Source organism: Megachile rotundata, chromosome 14, assembly GCF_050947335.1.
Source record: "Megachile rotundata isolate GNS110a chromosome 14, iyMegRotu1, whole genome shotgun sequence".
Lineage (NCBI taxonomy): Eukaryota > Metazoa > Arthropoda > Insecta > Hymenoptera > Megachilidae > Megachile > Megachile rotundata.
Genome location: NC_134996.1, coordinates 6753711 through 6774222, shown reverse-complemented (window position 1 = coordinate 6774222; position 20512 = coordinate 6753711). Strand labels below are relative to the sequence as shown.

At 32.8% G+C, this 20512-nt stretch overlaps 1 protein-coding gene across 10 annotated transcripts in view; it reads left to right on the top strand.

Moving 5' to 3' along the window:
• Atg16 (Autophagy-related 16) overlaps positions 1-20512 on the top strand; it is a 792563-nt gene that overhangs the window by 146444 nt on the left and 625607 nt on the right. The window contains exon 9 of one of the 10 annotated variants that reach the window (XM_012288723.2): positions 8095-8205. The exons of the other annotated variants lie outside the window; for them this stretch is intronic. Within the exon in view, the coding sequence (XP_012144113.1) occupies positions 8095-8112 (18 nt within the window). The 3' untranslated portion in view covers positions 8113-8205. Of the gene's footprint in view, positions 1-8094; positions 8206-20512 lie in introns of those variants that run through there. 10 annotated transcript variants of the gene reach the window in all.

The window sequence follows — 20512 nt, the reverse complement described above, 5'->3', positions numbered from 1 at the left end:
AATTATGGAATCTCAAGATGATGGAATATATAAGAATCTCAATTATCCACTGAAGTGGATAAAATCCTGGGTCCACATGTTGTAGACCTTCAAGTCCTTAGACTCACTATGTCAAGAACCTTGAGTCACTAGATACTCAAAATTCCAGATTTCCAAGTTTCTAGATTTTCGGATTCCTAGATTCCTATATTCTAAAGTACTCAAATATTTATATTTGTAAATTCTTAGATTTCCAAACTCCGAGGTCCCTGAACACCTGTATCCACATTCCTAAACTTCCAATGACCTAAAGTCCCTAAATTACTAAATTCCCATATCCTTACATATCCAAATATCTATATCTCCAAATTCCCAACTCTTCAAATACCAAGATCTTCAAACACATATGACTTCCAAGTTCCTCAAATCCCTAAATCCTCAAATACCTGAATCCTCAAATCCCTGAATCCTCAAATATCTGAATCTTCAAATCCCTGAATCCTCAAATCCCTGAATCTTCAAATCCCTAAATCCTCAAATCCCTGAATCCTTAAATCCCTAATTTCTCAAATCCCTAAATACCTAAGTCCTACAATCCTCCAATCCCTCAATCCTCCAATCTCTAAATCCTTAAATACCTAAATCCTCAAATCTCTAAATCCTCAAATCTCTAAATCCTCAAATACCTGAATCCTCAAATCCCTGAATCCTCAAATCCCCGAATTCTCAAATATTTGAGTCCTCAAATCCCTGAATCCTCAAATCCCTAAATCCTTCAATCCCTAAATCCTTAAATACCTAAATTCTCAAATCCCTAAATCCTCAAATCTCTGAATCCTCAAATCGCTGAATCCTCAAATCCCTAAATCCTCAAATCCCTAAATCCTCAAATCCCTAAATCCTCAAATCCCTAAATCCTCAAATCCCTAAATCCTCAAATTCCAAAATCCTCAAATCCCTAAATCCTCAAACCCCAAAATCCTCAAATCCCTAAATCCTCAAATCCAAAATCCAAATCCTCAATCACTCCAAGTTCTGAACCCATCCAAAAGTGTTCATATCCTCAAATCCTAGAAAACGAGTGTTATTGTCTATGTCTCTAGAAACGATATATACATACACTGTACTATAGCAGTACTTGTAATTACAGTTTGCAGATACAACCCCCACATTCCAGTGCCCCAAAGAGTACGAACGCGGCGAATAATCTTGGAGGAACATCAGAATCAATTAATCGTTCCGTACAAACATTCAGTTTAATAATTTTATATCCGTTTATCGTGCACCGTGTCCGTTTTCATTACACCGTGGAAGGTGTAGTTACGGGTAGTTAGTAGTAGCTTCAGCAATCGCGTGATTAACCTCGGATCGTCAAGGCTGAAACGTGTATCCGCTCGGGCAGCTCATAACGAGCCTGCATTAATTCGCGTTTCACAGTGCCTTCCGTCCAGTAGATTGATAGTGCACACTCGTTCGCGGTGATTCCCCGATAAAACATCTTATTACGGGCGACTATGCCCGACCATAAAGGCCGCGCACCGGTGAACAAGGTGCGAACATGCGGCCCCGATGTACTACACGGCGCCAGCAACAAATCTTACGATAACGAGCGTACATCGATCGCCATCACCGGCAGTCCTGTGGCTATCAATTCTTCCCAGACTGACCTGTCGAAAAAAAGACGGTCGTTTAGTGCCTTTAACACGCAGTCGCAGTCGTTTTACGGCCCTGTTGTGCCACTCTTCTCGTCACGGGACCACGCGGCCGCCCGCCATTTAACGCGTCGCTCTTTGACAGCAACACGCTCTTGTTGCTGGCGAGTGACGGGTACACTCGGATGCAACGTGGATAACTTCACGGCTGTAGGCATGTGTAGTACTTGACAAGTTTTTGGCTTTTGCGTCTTGTGGTTGAGAAATGGTCATGGTTGTTAGATATTTAATACGGGGATTTTTAGGTTTACGAATTACGGGTTTTTTTAATTAGTAGGTTTTCGAGTTTTGGGGTTTTGGGATTTTTAAGAGTGGAATTTGTAAATTTTCAGGTTGTAGATTCTTAAATTTTTAGATCTACCGGTTTTAGATTTTTTAATTTTTTGTTTCTTGCAGATTCTGGATTTTTAATATTAAAATTTGTAAATTGCTGCAGATTCTAGATTTTTCAATTTTACCTGCATTTTGATAATTAGCAATTTTTACATTTCTAAATTTCTGATTTTTTAACTTCCTATATCTGAAAAATCCCCAAATTTCTAAGTTCTCAAACTCTCAAACTCCCAAATCCCCTAAATCTCAATTCTACATCCTCAAAATTCCAAATTTCTAATTTCTTAACCTTCTAAACCTTCAGAATCCCCCAATTTCTAAGTTCTCAAACTCCAAATCCCCAAAATACCAAAAATCTCAAATTGCTAAATTCTTAAAATCCAAAATCCCCTACTTCTCAAATTCGACAAACTAAAAGTCAACAGTGAGATCCTCTTTTCTCTCTCTGCCAACACTGCTTCCATCATTAGAAATTAACCCTCTGCCGTACTTCGATGACTCACTCGTGACGCACTTGCAGTTCAAATGTGACAAACCTTGCTCAAATTTTGAATACTCTCCAACTTGACATTTAGGTCCAACTATAGTTTATATCATCAAAGACTGCAGAATATAAAATACTCACATTTTAATTTTCTTTATTTTAATATTATAGCTATGAGTTAGCTTCCGCTGATACATTTGGCAAATAAATGTGACAAACCTTGCCTAAATATTAAGTATTCTTCAACTTGACATTTAGGTCTAACTATAGTTTACATAGTCAAGGATCACTAAATATAAAATGCTCACCACATATTAATTTTCTTCCTCTTAAATAGCTGTGAATAGTTAATTTTGACTAACGCATTTGACAAATAAATGTGACAAACCTTGATCAAATTTTAAATACTTCAACTTGACATTTAGGTCCACTATAGTTTATATAATGAAAGATCGCAGAATATAAAATACTCACATTTTAATTTTCTTTATTTTAATATTACAGCTATGAGTTAGCTTTCACTGATACATTTGGCAAATAAATGTGACGAATCTTGCCTAAATATTAAATATTGTTCCACTTGACATTTAGGTCCAACTATAGTTTGCATAGTCAAGGATCACTAAATATAAAATACTCACCACATATTAATTTTCTTCCTCTTAAATAGCTCTGAATAGTCAATTTTGACTGACACACTTAACAAATAAATGTGACGAACCTTGCTCAAATTGGGATACTCTTCAACTTAACATTTAGGTCCAACTATATAATCAATTTAATTATATAATCTTTATTTATATAATCAAAGATCATGCTGAACATAAAATACATTTTAATTTTCTTTATTTTAATATCATGACTATGAGTTACTTTTGACTAACACATTTGACAAATAAATTGTACAGCAAGGGGTTAGAGAGCACATTTGCCACTGACTGTACCCACGTGACTGAAACGAAGCGTGCGTTTGAATGGACAGCTCCCGAGCAAAAAATTGTATCGGATGGACGTTAAGAATGAGAATCTTCAGGGTGGTTCGCATCTTTTATTTGGCGATAGTCGTTCAGGCACGAGGACTCGTTGCTGATGAGAGTGATCTAATTGCGTGGCCTTTGCGGTTTAACGAGGCACACCATTGTTGAAGAGTCACCGTGGCTTGACGGTTTTCAACGGAACGTTTGATACTGCTCTATGGAAGATTGATAATTGCGCGATGACTTGGATGGTGGAGAAAATTGAAAACGGAAGGTAAAAGGAGAAAGTGATGGAGTGGTTTCTTCGCTCGTTTTCTGGCTATGTCAACTAAATGTACACCGATGGTATTTATAGGCAGTGCAATTGATTTTTGGAAAAAATTGACGTGTGGTATAATGCTTCCTGATAACCGAGAAATTCGATGAGTTCTAAAAAATTTTTTCAACGGATAGAGCTTAAGATATATAATACATGTTAGTTCTTTTGGTTAAGTTGATAAAAGTGGATTGTAATTGAAATGATTCACTAAATACAAAGTACACTAAGAATTAAAATAATTACTTAAATATTAAGTAGATTACTATATTTAATATCTTGCTGTATTATATTACATGAGTAATAACACCAGTAAAATAACAATAATTATTAATAATAATTATAGTGATATGGTATTATTATTACTATAACTATAATAGTATAATATAATTATTACAATAATTATTTTTAATATAATAAAGCAATGCTATTAACATTTAGTAAAATTACTAATTTCAATGACTAGTTTATTTAATACAAAAACAAAAAATTGTTGCAAGATTTGAATTACAAATTTTTAGTAAAAAGAAGGGTCATGGTCACAAGAACTTATTCACTAAATTCGAGTTTCAGTATTTATTTTATTAACACACACGTGTCCAAATTTCTTCACGGCCAACGAATTCGTTATGTAACGTTCGCGTTCGCTAATTTAAAAAGAATACGTAATAATATGCACAGGTTATTTTTCCCTAGCCTCCGCGATTTTCTGTAGCCCTCTTAATTGAACGCCCTTTAGTGTCTGCCATCTGCAGCAGTGTGTAAAATTTTTATGAACGTGGATTGTTGCGCCGCTACCGTGGACTCTTCTCGTTTAATGAAAACTTTTTTGTCTTTTTCATTTCTTTTTGTTAATTAAATTTCTTGCATTTTGAGATCGCTTTATATACAGTCTGTGCATAATTTTGAACTTCACTTGTTAAATGACTGCCATGGAAATTGTGACGTTCCACAAAGTTAAGGTAATAAGTAGATGTAAGAAGGAAAATTTTTTACTTTCCATTAATAAATTTTTTAAATTATAAAATTTATTTTGTTTCTACTGACCTACGAATTAAGGAGTTAACATGTACATTAATTTATTTATTATTTATGTTTTTTTGTTTATTTATTTATTTGTCTATTGTATTTCTAATTTCATATTATATGTGTATTATTTATCAGTCTAAGATTAATTCTATGATTTGATACTTTTCAATTTTCTTTTAAAATAAATCTTACGAACATTTCATAATACCTTTTAAATTCCTTCTCAAATAAATTTCACGTACGTGTATTAATAATACTCTTGACTTTCCTGAAATAAATCTCGGCTATCATTAATATCACTGTTACCAGGAAAATATTCAATGTTCTGGGTATAAAACCTCGTAAAAGGATAGCGGAATGAAACAGAAGTAAATGCATACACGAAGTTTGCATTTCAGTAATCTTTCACGGCACAGATTCAAACGTTTCATCTGCCCGAGCTGTTCATGTCTCCTCCTTTCTCGCGGCACTTTTTATTATGGCTCACAAACGTGTATACACGTTTGGTCATAGCTGTTACACAGCCGTTTTGCAAAATGTCGGTACTCCGTGCCCCTGGGAAATCATATGTAGCACAGCTAGAGACCGTCTCGTGGACGAAGAAATTTACTTCGCCCAACAAAAGCGATGTGATTGCCTTGCAGGTAACAAAGATTGAAAGAATCCGTGAACGCATTGCGAAATCGTGATGGAGACTGTTTCGCAATCTATTTGTCACGAATGATTCTTTTGTTTCGGCAAAGTTTCTTCTTTGTCATTTGTTTTTGTCATTTGGACGATTATATCGTTAAATTGTCTTGGAATTTAAAATTTTATGAGGGATGTTAATGAAATTACTCCTTGATTGAAAGTTAAAATTTATATATCAAGTTTTGTTTTATTTACTGGGGAAAAATTGACAAATTTTTTTGGAAAATAATTTTTTTCTTTTCTATTTTATACTGATTTATTTGGGCAACAAATTTTAATAATAATGTGCACGTAGATGTTGTGAAGTTAGACGTAGTGCACTTAAATGTTGTGCACTTAGATATAGTGCACTTAAATGTGGTACACTTAGATGTTGTGCACATAAATGTGGTACATTTAAGTGTAGTACACTTAAATATAGTGTACTTAAATGTGGTACACTTAAATGTTGTGCACATAAATGTGGTGCATTTAGATGTAGTGCACTTAAATGTAGTGCACTTAGGCATTGTGCACTTAGATGTAGTGCACTTAGCATGATGTCTTTCATTTTGAAAATTTAGCATGTAAAATTAAAGATTTTGCTGCTTGTAAGTTTGTGGATTTAAATATTTGTGATTTTGAGAATTTCGAAATTTAGAGTAATGCAAGCTTTTGAATTTAAATATTTATACCTTTGATAATATTACAATTTAAAAATTTGATATTTCTGCATTTATTTCATAATACGAAAGTTTGATATTTGAAAAACTGGCACATTAAATATATCTATATTTCAAAATTTTCACACTTTAGAACCTCCAAGCTTCAAAACCTTGAAGTCTGTAAATATTAAAATATCAGTAAATTGATTTCGAAAATTTTCGAATTTTTAAACTTGAAAATCTTCGATCGTCAAAAGCTTTATTTTCAATCAATATTAAACGCGTTATATTTTTGTATTAGGGTCAAAGAGACCTTGCTTGCATCTCACAAGTATTCAACCCTATTTACAACTTATTTTTCACATTTTTTAATTTACTTAAAATAGTTATTTCAAACCAAAAGAATTAATACATCATTTATTCGTTTAAATATGTAATTGCAATTAATCTGTATCGATGCATAGTCGTCAAATTTAATTAATTCTGCAGCTCTACTCTAGAAACCTTGTCCTGTACACATCATATCAGCAAATACAACGAACAACAACAACCTGTCATTCGCTGCCAGCAGCTGTCCACTCGATTTCATATAACTGACGTACGTTTCCTCCTCGTTCTCGAGAATTACTACCAGAGAGGATGTACCGATGCAATGGTACTTGGTTCTGCGTAAAATCCCTTCCTGAAAATAGTTCCTTATTTGTGGTACAAAAGAAATAATATAGTGACATGTGCGATGTAATAGTACAATATATAAATGTACGATTATAGTGTAATTTCTGATAGAATGTTGATAAAATAATTTGATACATGCTTTTAAATAGATAATTTTGATAGATAAATTTGATAGGATAATTTTCGTAGATAATTTTGGTAGATAATTTGGCAGATAATTTTGACAGAATAACTTGATGGATAACTTTGATAAAATAATTTGATGGATAATTTTCATAGATAATGTTGATAGAATAATTTGATAGAGTAACTTGATGGATAATTTTGATAAAATAATTTGATGGATAATTTTAATAAATATTTTTGCTAGATAATTTTAATAGATAATTTCAATAGATAATTTCAATAGATAATTTTGATAGGATAATTTTCATAGATAATTTTGGTAAAATAATTTGTTAGATAATTTTGACAAAGCAACCTGATAGATAACTGATAAAATAATTTGATGGATAGTTTTAATAGATAATGTTGCTAAATAATTTTGGTAGATAAATTTGATAAAATCAACTCTTGTTCAACGTCAATTTCGAAGTTCAATTTACCTCCGGTATTAAAATAGATTGCCACAAAAGTCATAAATTAAGAGGTCGAATGAAATATATTAAATAGACAAGTATCTTTCCCTTAAACTAACACAATATAAATAAAGTAAAAACATTATGAAAACAGTGATTAGCCATTATTTTCATAAAACAGCAACTTTCTGTAATGGAAGTGAATTTAATGAACTCTTCGGAAGTTATTAAATCAATATTGTTTGATCAGAGATAATACGCTGGTAGCGATTGATTTGCAGATAAACATTTTGATTCCCGATCGTTCGTGCGATTCCACCAAATGATATTGTCGATATAACGCCAACATGACATATACGCAACTGTTTCTACGGTAGTGTATCGAAGTTCTCCAATAATAGCGGAATTCACGGTTATATAAGCACAAATATGTTTTTGTCCGCGACAGCGCAGTTATGGTTTCCCATCGTACCATTATTTAATGGATTCAAAGTTTGCCTTCCATAGACAACACACCGCTGCAATCAATACTTGTCGCGATAAATCACCGTCGAATATCGTTCGAATTTTCATTCGTGGCTCTCCATTATTACAAATAAAACTATTTTCTGTAACATAGATATAAAACTATTTTCAGTAGATTAGATACAATAAAATAGTGTTTTATTTTGTTTCAGGTAAGGACGCTTCATTGAAGAGACACGTGGTTGGTAAGCTAAATTTCGGTGTAATTATATTAATTATTTTCGTCAAATTTTTACTTCTGTCTATGTTGAATAATAGTGGCAATGGATAGTAACACAGTCCGTGAATCTTGAAATTTATACGTTACAAATTTCAAAATATAATAAACAGAAAATTTGAGAATTAAAGATCTGTAAATTCAAGAAAGTACAACATTCTGCATATTTTATTATAAATTCTGCAACATGAAAATTTTTAATTCTAAAACCTAGAAATTTAGAGAATTAGAAAATTTCAAAACTTATGACAAAATAAAAATTCTTGATGCAACCTTACTTCATATGACACTCGCACGAAACTTGTTAACCGCCACAAAGTAACCATGAAAACAATTAGCATATCAGCAATCTATTTTATACGACTTCAGTAAAATGTCCGCCATAAATCAGTGCCCAGTATCTGGTATCGAAGATTTAATTCGAACGTCATTACTCTCTGTGTCGTATGAGTCCGATGCGGTTCATTTGCATTTAAACGCACTTAAACGTACCGGGATTTCACTCACGATTTTACCACCTACGATAAGCACGGTCCGATAATGGCAATAAAGATGGCAATTTGTCGCGGTGTCCGAAAGAATAATTTTCATCCCCGCAAGATTTCACGGATAATGGTCGATGACGTTCGCAATCGCCGATATCTACGTTTCCCCTAATGCACACGGCTCGCATAATAATCCCGTAAGTTCCGTTCTTAACACGAGTAAATTGCAACGTATCGACTGGCTCTAGGGACCGTTTCCAGCTCTACGAGCTACATATAATACTTTATTATCCCCTAGAAAAGGCAGTTCTCGCTTCCATGAATTCCTCGTTTCGCGAAACTTGTCCCCTTCCTGTTCCCTGTTTTTCTCCTTTTTTTATGCAGGCAACGAGTCACGCGTTACGTTGCTCGTGGCTTTCGTTTTAAACCGATATGGGAAACGTAGTTAGGATCTTTTATGGCCTGGCCTATGGCAAATTGGGTGGCTCACAGCTGGGATATTGCGGCGGAATTGATTTGAGCCTTGTTCGTTTTCTTTTTACTGGTCTTAGGATGATTATCCTGCTGTATATGGACGATGTTTTATTCTGCTCTTGAATTATCTTCAGGATCGTTTTAGAGGTTGATAATACTGGTTTTTAAGTAGGTCGTAGGTTAGTGACCTTTAGGATTCCGAGGCTTGTCTTTGGGAAAAAAGGAATTGAACAAGTTTCATGGATTTACGGAATTAATCAGGTACAAATTGTGCAGAGCTTACTGATATTTTATAACTTCAGATAATGTGAAATAACAATTCTGATTTGGTTAGTAGATTATAGTAGGTTTCCTGCAAAAGGTAAGTTTTAGGTAGCTGTAAGTTTACTGCATTTTTGGATCAAATTTTATGGAGATTAAATGGGCATTAAATTTACATTTATTTGTAAGTTAAATTGTTATTTATTATAGTTAAATTATTGTTTAGAAATTTACAATTTATTATTGTAATTCTTTATTATTCTTTGTTATTTTTGTTATTTATAAATTCGTCATTATACTGTATTACATTTATTACATTTATTATTTACAAATTCTTGTTATCATTCTTTCTCTTCTTCTTCGTCTGCCTCTTCTTCTTCTTCTTCTTCTTCTTCTTCTTCTTCTTCTTCTTCTTCTTCTTCTTATTATTATTATTATTATTATTATTATTACTTACAAAATCCTTAAATTTCTGTTCATTTTCAATAATTAAAATTGCCAGAGTGATCGGTTTAATATTGTTACAAAAATTAAAAAAAAATAAGATTAAAAAAATTGTTTGTGTGATTAATATTTTCTTTAATAATTATTTAAGAAATATTTTGCATCGCAATTTGAATATCAAGATCTGCATCATTTTTTAATTTTAAAATATGTGACGTTAAAGTTTATTCAGAAATGCAGAATTATGTTACCATAATTTCAGTTAATTTTGAAGAACGTGAAAAAGTGATGTTGACACACGAAAGTGTACTTTGCAACCTATTTAATATTTAATACTATTGAACTGTTTGCAAAATATTTTGTTTGCCATCAAGTGAGGTAAATATTTGGTTTATCTGAATTTAAAGAAATTTATTTTGTTATCCTGAAATAACTAACTTTAAAGAGTATTTAGAAATATGTAAATATTTAAAGTAATCTCTGACTAATAAAATTGAAATTGTGTATAAAGTTTATTATTGCAGAAAATTTTTGTACCATTCGAATTTCATACGAAATATTTTTTGCAGGATCAAAATTGCATAAGACATATTTTGTTGTATCAAAATTAAAACAGATATTTAAATTATCATCCACAAATAAATTACTCTGCATAACATTATTTTTATAAATATTTTTTATTACGTAAATAACAAATTAATCGTATTCTAAATAACTGCAAATATAACTTCTTCATTTACTTACATTCAACTTGTTATTTATCAAATCATTTTTCAGTTTTTCCAATTTGATTTTTACCTAGCTACATACTGTTATTATTACAGTATTATGAATATTATTTCTTTTCATGTTTTATAATGATCTCGTCAAATTGTATTTATAATTTTCTCAGACAGTCGAGAGGTTGATCTTAATACGTTGCTACAATCGTTGACTTGTACTACTGAATTTTAGTTGGAATTTTATTATTAGCTTATATATTACATATTTTTATTTTCATTTCATTTTGCTGTACCATTTGTCTTTAGTTATATGCTAAAATAATATATTTAATGAATTTCATCTAATATTTATTCTATTTTACACAAAATAATTAAAGCAAATTTAACTGTCGTATCTAATCATTGACTTTTACTACTGAACTTTAGCTATACTATCCATACACACGTTAAATATTACTGCTTTAATTTCATTATTTTGTCATTTGCTTTACCTCTTCTCTTTAATATTGTTAATATTTTTCCTCAATTTCATATTTTATAAATACAGTACATTTTTAAAATTTGATATCTCTTAGTTCTACTAAATATCTTTTAGTAAATAAATTTAGAAAGACAAATTGACTAAAATTTTTATATTCATCCAGTTAAAAAATGATACATTTTTAACAAAACTTCATCAATATTTTAAAAACAAATAGTCAGTAGACGGTTTAAAATAAATCGTTCAATAAAACATGAGGTATAAGTACACGTCATTATTTTAAGTTGGTTATCTTATATTTTACACGCGTGTAATTTTATCATGTAACGACAACACATATACGAAACAAAATATTTTCTAGAGCATAATCTTCCGAGTTTCGCGTAAAGTAGTTGATGAAGAGGGGAATTTAACTGCCTTGAAGTCACGCCACCTGCGTTTTCAAAATGTACTTGTCGCTCTCAAAGCAGTGCTTTTATCTAAATATCCACTCAACCTGTACCACTTTAATTCTCCGTATTCGTGACAGGAATGCGCTGCTTTCGGGTCACTAATTTAATTCAAATTTACATAGAAATGTTCACATATATTATACGTATAATAATCTTACAGAGTACTGCATCAAAATTCATACATTTCTCAAGTAATTCGTATGCAAGAAATTCTAAGTAGCGATTAGTATGCTGACGGTAATAGTTTCGGATGATTTATATTTTAATCATGAACGAAAATTAAAGCAGATTAATTCATGAATTGAGGATTAAACATACCTATTTTTACACTGTTAAAATACGTGCTTTTCTGGCTGAAAATTTTCTCCGTTATATAATAAATAAATTAATTTATTTTATAAAATAAATTGAATATTAAAATAAATTTTACTTGATACGATTTTAATTTATTTCATACAATTTTAGTTTATTTGATTTTAATTTTAACTGCTTTATTTGATTTTTTGTGTACTGATAGTTGTAGTGGAGTCCCGATATATGGCCGTGGAGCTGTGAAATAGAAGCTTAAATCTTTCAAATTTCTGTTTTCGTAAATGTTGAAAACCGAGATTGTGTAAGTTGTAGTATAGTAAGCTGTGTAGAAGTGGAGTCCCGATATATGGCCGTGGAGCTGTGAGATAGAAGCTTCAAATCTTTCAAATGTCTGCTTTCGTAAATGTTAAGAGCTGAGATTTTGTAAGTTGGTAAATTTGGAAATATCTATGTTTTCAAATTTAAATCAAGAATTTCAGTATCTTCTAACTTGTGTATTAAAAAATTTATAAATTTAGAGATTTGAAGGCTCAAGAATTCTTCAGTCTTAAAATTAATGAATTTACAAATTCACAAATTTGATTTGTATGCAATTGTATTTGTATTTTCAATGATTCGAAAGGTGGCCATATAGCAAGACTATCAATCACTTGAAAGCCCTATTATACTTTTATTGTATCTCTATTACGGTGTGTGTTGTACTTCTATTATACCTCTGTTGTCTCTATTATATTTCTATTGTATTTCCATTATATTTCTATTATATCCAATGCTAAAGAGATAAGAATTCCTTCATAAACCTCACGTTCCATAAATCCGAAAGCATGACTTTTCTAATCAACCCACCTTATTCCACAAAAAGTAGAAAAAAAGAATCCTCAAAACCTTGAAAGCTGTGGACTGTTGTAGACCCGATAAGGCAGTTACCTGTACTGCAAATTTGTAGCGGGCTCACGCTCCGCTCGTGATACGTACACGTATTTCTCTCTAGAATCCTCCCTTTCGTTTGCCTCTATCATCTCTCGCAACGGTGGCCAACCACCGACCATCCCTCACGCCCAATTCGGATTCATATGCAAATGCAAGAGAGACGAAGGGGTGGTGGTAGATTTCGGTAACGCAGAGGGTTTTTAGTGGGGAACTGGTAATGCAGAAGGGTAATTTCCAGCGAACCTGGTCAATATGGTCTCTAGACTGACACACACACACAATGGCAGGATAAAAGAGTCGGTAATCGATAGCAAGGGCAGCGTTCGATCTCGATGCAACTTTCGACGTCCATTTTCCTGACTTTTCATATTCGTCGTTTGTTGTCCTTGGCGACGGAATGAACGAGCTTGACCTCTCTTTGTTTTTTCTCATTTTTTCACCCGAAGACATTCGTGCAACTGCAACGAGATTTGCATAATTGCGAGCGATTGTTTGTCCCCGTATCATGGCCGCCTGCGTACACGTTCTGGGACCTCGGTGTGCTCCTCTGATCCTGATTCATATGCAAATGGCGGGCTACAGTGGTGCACCACAGCGAGGAATTGAAGACTGCCGCTTATTGGACCACACATTCACCCCTAATTCCCTTCATCCCTCTTTCCGACTCTCTGTCCGCTTCTCTGTCCCTGCTTCTTTCTCTTTTCCCCACTTTTCACGTGGGCACGTATACAGGGTGTCTCACATAATTTTCTCCATTTTGCAAGTACTAAATTTTTTATTGCAATTAAAATTAACATTGATTGAATTTCGGGGTTTAATAACAAACAGAAGTTAACACCCGTTCAAGCAAATATTTTAATTTTTTATTTCTTTGCCCTTATGGTCACTTGAAGATCTTGGTCTATTGGGTCATTGAATTCGTCTTGACACAAGTGATAATACTATTAAATAGCAAATACAAAGCGCCATTGGAAAAAACAGAAAGTGACCTTGAAAATTATACAATATTTTTTTATTGTTATAACCAATCGAAAAGCAATTAACTTCTGTTTAAGATATTTTTTTGTCAAATTATCACAATTATTCGAAAAGTACGTGAAAAGTGTAATGTCCACGTTATTCTTTATATAGGGTGTCATATTTGAAACAGCCCTCTTAATATCTTAAAATATATTTATATCATAGAAGTTTCAAATGAAATGTTAAATTAATGTGGTTAGATGCAGAAGAACATATAATAGTTATTAAATTTTTCATATGTGGTAACGTAAAGAACAAATGAAAGGTTAACTTCGTTTTTAATAAATTACATATTTATTTAATAGAACAGTCATTGTAGTTCAATATTTATGTAAAAGAACATTAATATATTTGTACTATAAAATTACTTTAGATGATTTAATTTCAAAAATTTGATGTCATACTTAATTTTAGTTGAGCTAATAAACTGAACTCTTTCTACTCTTCTCCAATGTTTATTTAAACCGAAATTGTTAAGTAAGTTATTTGCATGTACTCAGTCACTGCTACTGGAATTAATTTAGGAAATTTTTAAAAAGATCGTTTCAAATAGGACACCCTGTATATGTATCTCGTTTCCATTCCTTTTTCTTCTGTACGGATGTATCCACTTCGATTTTCGTTGAGGGACTTTAATCACCGTGAAATCACTGTTTCTTGAAAGCTGGATGAATTCACAGATATATTTAGAATAGGTTATTTCTATTCCGAACATAGAAATATAGTTGAACTAGTATGTTTTAGACGATTGGATTTTTTTCATGTTCTTTTGATCCAATTTTCTACGTTAAATATTCCATCAATTTTGAGTTAAAATTCTTATACGTTTGATTAGGTACAGAAATGAAGTGTTTTTGGTGTGTTTGATGCAATACGTGGCAATATAACGCGTGGTAATTCTATATGTTGTGATATAGTGCGTAGTAGTTCCAAATGTGATATAGCACGTGTTAATATAATTTAATACGTATTGAAACTTCATATGTGGCAATATAGTGCGTAGTGATGCAATATGTAGTAATTCTACGCGTTGGAACTTCACGCGTGGCGATATAACGCGTAGCAATTCCATGTGTTGTAATATAGTGCGTAGTAATTCCAAATGTGATATAGCACATGGTAATATAATTTATTACGCGTTGAAACTTCATATGTGGCAATATAGCGCATAATAATACAACGTGTGGCAATTCTATGCGTTGAAACTTCACGCGTGGCGATATAACGCGTAGCAATTCCATGCGCAACAATGTAGTCCATTGTAGTTCTCAGCGTGACGATATAGTACGTGGTAATACAATGCATGGTAATTCTATGCGTTACAATTCTAAGTGTGACATACATCACATAGTAATACCATGTGTGGTAATTCTACACGTTAGAATTTCAGATGTGGCGATATAATGCATACCTATTCCACACATAACATATTCTATTCTCCTTAAAACACTAAAAAGCTTTTCTGTTCTATAACAATTCTCTATATGATAGTACAAAGCTTAGTGATTCTACATTTTGTGTTTTATTCTGATTCGGTAGATTTAGTAAGTGTCTGTCAGCTAATCATATTTAATTAAAATTTTTATAGAAACGTTTTCATATTGCAATTTGTAAATTCCACTTTTAAAGTGTATATTTGTAAAGAAAATGTATTAAAATTCATTTGTACATTCTGCTGCACATAGTGTTAATATCATCTACGCATGCGCTTGTCAGTCTGCGCATGCGCATACGCCAATCTGCGCAGTAAAGTCACCTAATGATTGACTACTGCGCACATCTCTTTAAGTAGTGCCAACTCTTTTATTTCTAAATCTTTTTGATATGTACCTCATGATTTAATATCTAATCATATATCTTAAATGGAAGAATTAAGTGGAAAATAAATTATTTTATACATATAATATATACAATAAGTATTTAATAAAAATTATTCAATAATGTTCTTGGCATTTATTGATTTACTATTAATAATTAGATGAAAGAAATAGATTTAACAGAGACTGTGGAAATTACCAATCGATAAAGCGTAACACTCGAATAGATAATTTCCCTGGTCTGCTTGGGCGAATTTCCCTGTACATATCCGTGCCGGACACGCGCTTTCGAGCGTATTTGCGCGGCGAACTTCGAAAGCGGGACGAAACCCTTGATAATTAATGACCGTACCGAAATCAGGAAGTTTGTAACCAGAATATCGGAAAATTATTGCCTTCCAATGGACAAGCGTATCGGTAGGTGAATGTGTGTCGACTGCAATTTGGAAAAGCGTCGAGAACTCCTGTACTGTAGGCGAATGCACGATATTGGACACGATTCTCTCATATTGCTTTCTATTATTTCGTCGTTGTAACCGTTTTACTAAATCTGCATTGTGGCGTGATCGTTTATGAAACACTCGTTTATATACACCTTTAGTTATACCACGAAAATTTGATGAGAGTACAGTACACGATAAAAGTAAACAGATTCGACAAAAATCTTTTTTATATCTTACAAATTCTATTATTTATTATACTGTTAGTACATTCTTCATTATTAAGAGGTTAAATCTTGTTAATAGAAAGTATCGAACAACAAATATTTTTTTTATCATTCATTATTTTATTTTACGTATTAAAAGTAGTGTTATTGTATAATGCACCTTTTAATCGTTTAAACTATTTTCCATATCTTTTTGAACTTTGTATGTGGTGGTCTCATACGTCACAGTATTTAATATGAATGTGCAAAAATATACATCATTTTTATTATAATTTTCTCTAATATAACATCGGATAAATAAAACATGTTAGTTGAAAATATTTTTCTCATTTTTAATTTATCTTTAGCTGGAATTCATAACTGTCCGTAAAAAGAGGCAGATGTTATACTCACGAAAAATGGTTAGGTTAGGTAAAAAAATGGTGAAGTGTTCACAAATGTTTATCGAATTGATAAAGTACTAAATCGCCAATTCGTGATTTGAATGTCTGCCGCTAGTTTAGCATAACAGCGATATCCGAAATGGCCGATTAGTAAAAACCACATGAACATAAACGCTAGCCGCGCAATTCAACGATATCCTAACCACTTTCGACAGGCATTATGCATTAAACAGTCACAAAATTTCAAGTATCCGAAATGGCGGTTCACAGTATTCTCACCGGAATTATTTCATAATTTATTTGTAAATTACCGTGTCACGTTGTACACCTTGCATAACGTATTTCCACTCGCGTACTTTCAGCCCCGTTTATATTAATTATGATAATTAGCAGAACTGTTTCCAATGAACCACGAAATTCAATTATCGCACTTCGAGAGGACATTTCTCATTGTTTATGGAACTTTCGGGGAATTTCACGTTGCGAAAGTTTCGAATTCCGAAAATTTTTAGCACCGCATTTGTCCATTAAACAATTAACGAAAGAAATAAATACATTCAAATTCTCATATCGTGCTAGAAAAAATTAACTTTAAATATGTAATATGAGATATTAGTAAATTTCTGTTTAATCAAATTGTATCACAATTCGAAATCATTTATTATATCTTCATATGTGTGATAACAGTGAAACTTAATGAAAACGCAAGCTCGTTTAATTTGCGATACAAAGTAACTGAAAATAACTCTCAGATACAAAATAACTGATTCAGAATAAATATGTACAATTTATTTCTAAGTAAAAGTTTGTTTATTCCACTTTTAAAATAACACTTCGCACGAACTCTAAAATTGTACCTGACTCGTGAGAGGTGAGGAGAAAATCTGAACGGTCTAAAAAGAATATTTTCGCTAAAAATTAAAATACAGGGTGTCACAATTAGCGTAGGTCCCTGAAATGGTGCGTAGTTGACGTGATTCTGAATAATATTTTCCTTTGTAAAAATGAAGTTTGAAGCTTCGTTGTTGAATTATTAAGGAAAAATACGGACCGATCAGAGCGCGCGGATTACGCATGTGCAGACGCGAGAGCGACAGCTTCGAGCTAGCAACTGAGCGCGTAGTACATACCACGCGTTGTATTTACCACGTACTGTATTTACCACGCGTTCTTTACCACGTACTGCACTTACCACGCGTTGTATCTACCACGTGTTGCACTTACCACGCGTTGCTTGCTACGTGCTACACCCACCAAGCGTTATATCTACCACGCATTGTATTTACCACGCGTTGTATTTACCACGCATTGAATTTTCCACACGTTGCTTACCACGTGCTGCATCTACCACGCGTTGTATTAACCACGCATTATATTTACCACGCACTGTATTTACCACTCGTTCTTCACCACGTACTGCACTTACCACGCATTGTATTTACCACGCGTTCTTCACCACGCATTGTATTTACCACGCGTTCTTCACCACGCATTGTATTTACCACGCGTTGTATTTACCACGCATTGAATTTACCACACATTGCTTACCACGTGCTGCACCTACCACGCGTTGTATTGACCACGCATTATATTTACCACGCGTTGTATTTACCACGCACTGTATTTAACACGCGTTCTTTACCACGCGTAGCATTTACCGCGTGCTGCACTTACCACTCGTTGCTTACCACGTGCTGCACCTACAAGCGTTATATCTACCATGCGTTGTATTTACTACGCATTGTATTTACCACGCGTTCTTTACCACGCATTTGTATTTACCACGCGTTGTATTTACCACGCATTGAATTTACCACACGTCGCTTACCACGTGCTGCATCTACCACGCGTTGTATTAACCACGCATTATATTTACCACGCGTTGTATTTACCACGCATTGAATTTATCACGCGTTGCTTACAACGTGCTGTACCTATCACGCATAGTACTTGCCTCGCCTTGTATTTAACACACGTTACATTCACCACGCATTGATTTCTTAGGCGTTGCACTCACCAAGCGTTGAATATACTGTACATTGCATTTAACGCGCAAACATAATTCAAAAACAAAGCTTCAAACCCCATTTTTGCATAGGGAAATCTTATTGAGAATCACGTCTACCCCCCATTTCAGGGACCTATACTAATTGTGAGACACCCTGTATAGGGTCATGCTATCAGGGTGGATAAGTGACTTACTTAAAATGAACTATTGGATCAGTAAAAAAATATGTTAAGAGTAGAGAACAAGAACTGCCCTTATAAAATGTTCTGAGGCCAAGTTTGACCCCAGGTAAATACTACTCGTCACCTAAAACTTCAACAGTAATAAATTTATAAAGTTTGATAAGCCCTGACAAAATTTGTTAAATACAAAAATTTGGAAATACAAATTGTATAAACAGCTGTAAAAGGCAATGGTTTCTTCAAGAATATTCCAAAAAATATCAAATGCATTCAGAAAATAATCATCGATAAGTACGACCAGTGCAGTTACACAGTTAATTTTGTTTTCCTCTCATATGTTTGCTTTTCCGCACGTAATCTAATATTACTAAAAGTTCAGTGTCCGATGAATAACATGATCTCAAAATTTATGAACCCTTGACAAGATCATGCTCACTGTCATGCAATATCCTACCGCGGTATGTGTTTAAAGCCGCAAACAGCTCGAAGCATATCACATATAATTGCACTGCATGCCTTGATAACACGTTGCAGTTTCTTCGTTTATAGAACTACCTCGATGAACAATGTGACAGCATATTCCACCGGAAGTACTTACGGAAATTTATATTGTACGGACTGGAACTTATTCTTAGATTCTCAGTGGGAATGGACTGGTTTACAGTTACACTAAAATCATGTCATTACTCCTTTTCCATTTCATTCTCCAGCGTGAAATTACGTGGGAACCTGCTACACCTCGTTTGCACAACGTGGAATCATTTGTAATTTGTAAAAATTAGAGCTTGCTGATTTCTAATGCAGAGCCTTTTACGATATGGCGATTGTCGTTTTTAAGTCGAGACTTTTTGGTTTCGGTGGAAATTGGAAGGGAAATTGTTTGGATCGAGATTTGTTTGTGTAAAGTGTAAGAGTATTTAATTTTCAGATTTTCATACTTAAAGGCAAAAATCTCTATATTCCAATTTTCTACTTTTCCACATCTCCAAATCTGAAATCTGTAAATTTCAAATTGTTTTATGTTAAAATCTCCAATTTCTACATTTTTAAATCTTGAAATTACAAATTACTACATTTCTCAATTTCCATATTGCAAATTTCTACATTTTCAAGTGTCCAAATCTCAAATGTATAAATTTCCAATTTTTGTATGTTTAAATCTCCAAATTCTACATTTCCAAATCTTGAAATTACAAATTTCTACATTTCTCAATTTCCATATTGCAAATTTCTACATTTCTAAATCTTAAAATTGCAAATTTCTACATGTCCAAGTGTCTAAATCCCAAATGTGTAAATTTCCAATTTTTGTATGTTTAAATCTCCAAATTCTACATTTCCAAGTCTCCAAATCTCAAATGTGTAAATTACAAAGTTTTGTATGTTAAAACCTCCAAATCCCCAATTTTTACATTTCCAAATCTTGAAATTACAAATTACTACATTTCTAAATTTCCATATTGCAACTTTCTACACTTCTAAATCTTGAAATTGCAAATTTCTACATTTCCAAGTCTCCAAATCTTAAATGTGTAAATTACAAAGTTTTGTATGTTAAAACCTCCAAATCCCCAATTTCTACATTTCCAAATCTTGAAATTACAAATTTCTACATTGCAATTTCCATATTGCAAATCTCTTCATTTCTAAATCTTGAAATTGCAAATTTCTACATTTCCAAGTCTCCAAATCTTAAATATGTAAATTACAAAGTT